Source organism: Palaemon carinicauda, chromosome 25 (assembly GCF_036898095.1).
Source record: "Palaemon carinicauda isolate YSFRI2023 chromosome 25, ASM3689809v2, whole genome shotgun sequence".
Lineage (NCBI taxonomy): Eukaryota > Metazoa > Arthropoda > Malacostraca > Decapoda > Palaemonidae > Palaemon > Palaemon carinicauda.
The window spans coordinates 14,492,745-14,498,311 of record NC_090749.1 but is presented as its reverse complement, the minus strand read 5'-3'; the positions used below and the strand labels follow the sequence as shown (position 1 = coordinate 14,498,311).

At 36.9% G+C, this 5,567-nt stretch overlaps 1 protein-coding gene across 1 annotated transcript; it reads right to left on the bottom strand.

Annotated features, from left to right (window-relative positions):
• Positions 1-947: 947 nt before the first annotated feature.
• LOC137618876 (uncharacterized protein T26G10.4-like) lies at positions 948-1,586 on the bottom strand. Its single transcript, XM_068349079.1, has one exon. It carries the CDS (start codon positions 1,584-1,586, stop codon positions 948-950), a length of 639 nt encoding a protein of 212 aa, XP_068205180.1.
• Positions 1,587-5,567: the final 3,981 nt, after the last annotated feature.

Here is a 5,567-nt window from a genome sequence, read left to right as displayed (position 1 = left end):
GGTTGCACCTCTATGTTCCACTAGCCTTATATCGGAGGGCTCTTTTACAAAATGGCCACAGTTCCCTTGATGGCAGCAATCTGCACCTCATTTATGCTTGGAAACTTGCTATAGCCTGAACGTATTGTCTCAGGATTTTCTTCATTAGTCCTGTTGCCACACAACCAAAGGTATTATTCCTATTTCTTTCAGTTCCTATGTACTTTTCAGGTCGTTCTTTAGTTCTTGATATTTTGTTATTTTCTGCCTCTCAGCTCTATTGAAGCCAAAATCACTGGGTAATGTCACATCTATAATCTTTGCAGTTTTTTTCTTCTTTATTCCAGATCACAATATCAGGTCTTATAGCACCGCCTCCTATATATCTTCCTGTCGGGATTATCTTATCATAAAAGATGGTAATGCATCTACTGGAGGTAACTGGATCTGGTTCATGCTCCCATACCTTATCTTTTACTTCAATTTTGTATTCTTTACATATTTTTCAATGTACAGTATATATTTACAGATCTTATTGTGGCGAGCTGTGTAGTGACCATTTGCAAGTGGGGTCTGGCAGGCTGAAACCAGATGATCAACACTCTCAACTGCTGCATGACAAAATCTACACTGATCGTTTCCTGATATGTCCACCATTTTCTTTAAGCAGTTTGTTAGGACCCCTTGGTCTTGTGCTCCTATTATCATCCTTTCTCCATCAAAACCTAAATTTCCATTACTTATACATCTGAGTGACTGTTCTTTGTCCATGTAATCTTTTTCCAGTTCTTCATGGAATATTTCTGCTCTTCCATGGTGTTTCCACCTTTCCATTCCAAGTTTTTCCTCTCTAGAACTGACTTTCTGCCTGGTCTTCCTGGCTATCATTGTTGCTGGAGTCTGTTCAGTTCCCTTTGTTTCTTCTAGCAATTCTCTTGCGAAGTTCTTAGCCTGCTTTGTTATTGATGTTAGTTGGGCCAGGGTTCATTATGATGTTGGGCAACCTTTTTGATGTATTCATTCTCAGGGTATTTTAAGTATTGCCCTATACTTACTATTGCTGCTCTGTAGGCTTGATTGGTTTCAGTTATGCCTAGTCCACCTTCTCTGCGTGGGAGGTATATTCTGTCCATGCACTGGTTTCTATATGTGACTTTATGCAAGGTGAGAATCTGCCTAGTCTTATCATCTATCCTATCTATCTCACCTTGTGGCCAGTCTGCAATACCAAAACTATAGGTCACCTTTGGCATCGCTAGCTGATTTATGGCAGTGATCTTATGTTTTGGTGATAATTCTGACTTACAGATCTTCTTTAGGCGGCTGAGGTATTCTTTCTTTATCTTCTCTCTCATTTTCTTGTGTTTTATACAATTATTTTTTTCTATTCCCAAGTACTTATATGCAGAATCCTCTGACATATCTACAAACATACCTTCTTCTACTCCTATTCCTTCTGATGTTACTTTCTTTCCTTTCTTGATGGAAATCTCAGCACATTTATCTAATCCAAAGTCCATGCAGATGTCACTTGAAAATCTGTGGACTGTCCTAATTAGTTCTTCCAATTTTTCCCCCGTGTCTGCATATAGTTTGAGGTCATCCATGAAGAGCAGGTGGTTCACTATTTTGTTGTCTTTTCTACTTCTGCTTCTGCTTAGGTCTTAGCCGGTGTTAAGGTCATACAAGATTTTACTAAGCCGGTCTATAGCCAAGCAGAAGAAAAGTGATGAGAGGCTGCTACCCTGGAATATTCCTCTTTGTTTTTTTATGTCCGGAATTACTATCGGGCCCTCAATGTGTTAAAGATAGATGATGGTCTTCCACTTAACCATCTGAACTGACAGGAATGATCTTAGTTTCTCATTGATGTTATATAATTCCAGACATTCAAGTATCTCGGAGTGTGGCACACTGTGAAATGCCTACTTATTGTCTATCCAAGCCATACTAAGGTTCATTTGCCTTTTCTAATAGTCGTCTGGTATTGTTTTGTTAATTAGCAACTGATATTTGGTTCTAAGTTTGTTTCTTGTACATCCCTCTTGTTCTTTTTCCATATATTTACCTTGATCTAAGTGTTCATAGATATCATCTGCTATGATTCCTGTGAGGTATTTGTAGGTTGCTGGTAGACAGCAGATGGGCCTATACCTGTTGGAAAGATCGGTCTCACAGCTCATAGGGAGGAGAGTGGTGTTTCCCATTGTGAGCCACTCTGGTGATTCTTCTTCTCCTAGCATCATTCTTGAAAAGACTTGTTTTTTAGTGTTGGTGTAGCACTGTGATCTTTTTTAGCCAGAAATTTGGAATCTTGTCTACTCCTGGAGTTTTGAAATTACTACCGTATATTTTTTTTAGTTTTCTTGCTAACTTTTCTGTGGTGAACCTTATTGGAGGCCTTTGTTGTTTCAGGCTGTTCTTTTGCCTAATGGTATCAATTCCCTGAATTCTCTTGGTGTTGTGTCGCGTCTTCAAACAATGGCTTCCAAAACCTCTCCAGATCTTCCATGCTAGGTGGTGTTCGTATCTCAACTGTTTCTTTTACCATATTTCTATACACAACCTTTGGATTTTCACCAACCTACCTGTTTATCTGTTTTGCTTTTCTATGTTCTTTGTTTCTTTTTTGTGCAACTAGGGCCCTTACTTTGGCTTAGTGTTCTGCTAGTTTTCTTCTCGTTTGCTTATCATCTGTTCCATAGTTTTTTTTATTTTTCTTATTTTCTTAATTAGATCTTGAGTGTGATTTTGGCCTTTCATATACGTGGGCATTTGCCAGATCTCTGTCCTTAACTGGTTTATTTTATCATGTTGTTTCTTTTTCATGTTGGCTCTACATTTCTTTTCTTTGGCTGGGTTCCTCTCGTCTCTTTATAATCTTGTATGATCTTACTTTGTATGTACCAAGCTGCACCATAATTGATATGATTAATTCCTGTCAGACTTAATCCTGCCGGGACCATTCTAGCAAGACCTGTGTTGACTTTATTCACCGAAGCTTTAAGTTCTTCATTTTCTTTAAGTTTAATCAGCTTGGATCGATCTTCCAGTGATATTGCTTTGGTTTCTTCAATTCTATTGGCCAGTGTGAATTCTATGATATGTTGTGAGATCATTACACTGAAAAAATGCTTTGTCACAGACATTGCACTTGAATTGCTTCTCCCCAGTATGAATTCTACGATGTTTTTATAGTTCACCCTTACAAAAATCCCTTTGCCACATTCACTGCACTTGAATGACCTCCTCCTAGTGTAATTTTTATAATGGCCTTCAAGATGTACTTGTTTAGAAAATGTTTTGCTACATTTTCTGCATATAAACTGGCCTCCAGTGTCAATTAGCATGTGAATATTGGTGTTAAGTATTTCACTAAATTATTTCCCCTCAGTCTCTCTCATATCAACGTTAGTGTTGGTTTTGGGATAATTTTCCTGACATAGATAGGTGTCACAGTCACTGTTTTCAATCTTCTCTTTTATTTGATTTACCTCTTTACTGACTTCCCCTTTGCCACATTTCTCTTTAAAACCTACATTTAAATAAGTCTTTACAGTTTTATCCTCCTTGCTGTCTTCCTTTCGGCAACCTTGTAGATCATCCTCACTCAATGTTACATCATAGTCATAACAATATTTCACGTCAATGTCACTTGACTCAAATAACTCTGGCTCTGCTTTGAATTCTGGCTCTGCTTTGAATTCCATGTCTGGATCCATGAAAAGAGAACCATCATTAAAGAGCTCAGCACTGTAAAAAAAACTTAATCATTATTTTCCAGCTTCAATGCAGAGAGTAAAGACGAATCTTCAATTTCACTTTTCACTTAAAATTCTGAGGAATCATATTTCCTCAACCTTTCCTTATTAAAAAATGACATCCTATTCAATACTATCTTCAAAAGCCAACAAAGAGAAAGTTAATGCTGAACTGTTTACTCTGACATACCATATATTGCATCAAAGTCTTCCAGCATAAACCTTTATCCCAGTACAGTTTCTCTTGCAGATAGTTCCTGTAGTTTACACAATCTTGCCACAAGAGTTGGATGATTATTTCCTTTGGGATAAAAAGTCTGAGATATTAGAGAACAACTAGAATTGGAAAAGGGAAAGGTGAATATGTTGAAGTTTTCTAAAATAAAAGGGCAACTTTCTAAACTATAATTATCCTAAATGTACATAACAGGTTCTTTATTCTATTCTCTTCTTCATTTATTCTTGTTATACATTTGAGCATCTAAAAATCCCTTTTCACCCCTTTACATATTTCGTAATGCAAAGCAACTTCTGTGAGACCATCAGTTACTTTGGGTATAGAGTACAAAGTTATTCACTTCAAAACCCAATTCCCCAAACAAACAGATCAAATATCTTAGTATTGTTATCATTTTTTTTTCTAGCAATATAAAACTAAGTCCTTCATAAAAAGATTATTACTTCAGCAGAGCTAAGTCATTTAATTAGCAGTATGACTTTAGTGCAAGCTGGAATGGCCAATGAAAAAGATAAAGTTTCTCATTACTCAGCTTATTGCCAAGTGTATCAGCCGAAAGAATCACCCTTTCCTTTGGACAGTGAGTGACAGAGCTGTCCCCTTATGTATATTTATACCAAAGAATGCTTTTAAAGGGTAGTTCACCACTCAGGCTCCTGGTTTGTACCAGAAAGCATTTATATCATAGTTAAATTGTATCCATTTTCCATTTGAAGCATTAAGTCTCTGAGTAAAAGCTCTTAACTTGTAGTTATTCCACATCAAACCTGATCTGTTACCCTTCCAAACATGATAGGCTTCCTACTTCTCATAATAAGCATGTCTATAATCATCATTAAACCAGGGTTTAACTTTCACTTGTAACTTTAGCACATAAGAGGGAATACACTTATTAATCATGCTGACCAACAGGCTCAGCACTTTTGCACAACTGTGATTAATTTAAATTCAAAAGATCACTCAAATGCCATTCCAGTCTGCTTGAGAATTTATATAAACCTTACAAGAGTATGACACATCGGGGATAGGCTTCCCAGCCTGGACAAGTAATGAAATTAAGGTAGATCTGATGTCCCAACTGGTGAACAAACCTCACTTGTTAAAATGTCAGGGGAATCAGTGTATATTAGCTCAAAAGCAGTTATCACACCTGCGAGTAGCTTCACTTATGGTTTGCCCACTGTCTTTTTTAAAAGCAAAGTCCATAGCTCTTTAGCCATGGCAATCAGTAGGAGAAACACAATCAAACACTCCCTATAGTGAGCACTAAAACTACAAACAAAAACAAAAGAGATCTTTCCATCATTTTGTTGTATCTTAGCCATAATGTTAAAAAGGCAATCGAAGGTAAAATCATCTATGACTGGATTCTAATAGATCGAACACAAATAGAAGTTGTTATCCCTGGCACAAACTTTAAATACCTAAATCTCATGACATCCATATTTATAGCAGGACTTATGAGAAGCAGGGTACTCAGTCCTAACATACACCGCTATTTTCCTTTCCCTAGGGATGACACCCTGTTTCAAAATTATTAGTTTATTAGAACCTGTAATTAGGAGTACAGATGAGAGCCTTATTTCAGA

What these genes read in the sequence shown, in the direction of transcription:
- LOC137618876 (XM_068349079.1), bottom strand. Translation starts at nt 1,586, where the DNA reads ATGGATGACCTCAAACTATATGCAGACACGGGGGAAAAATTGGAAGAA.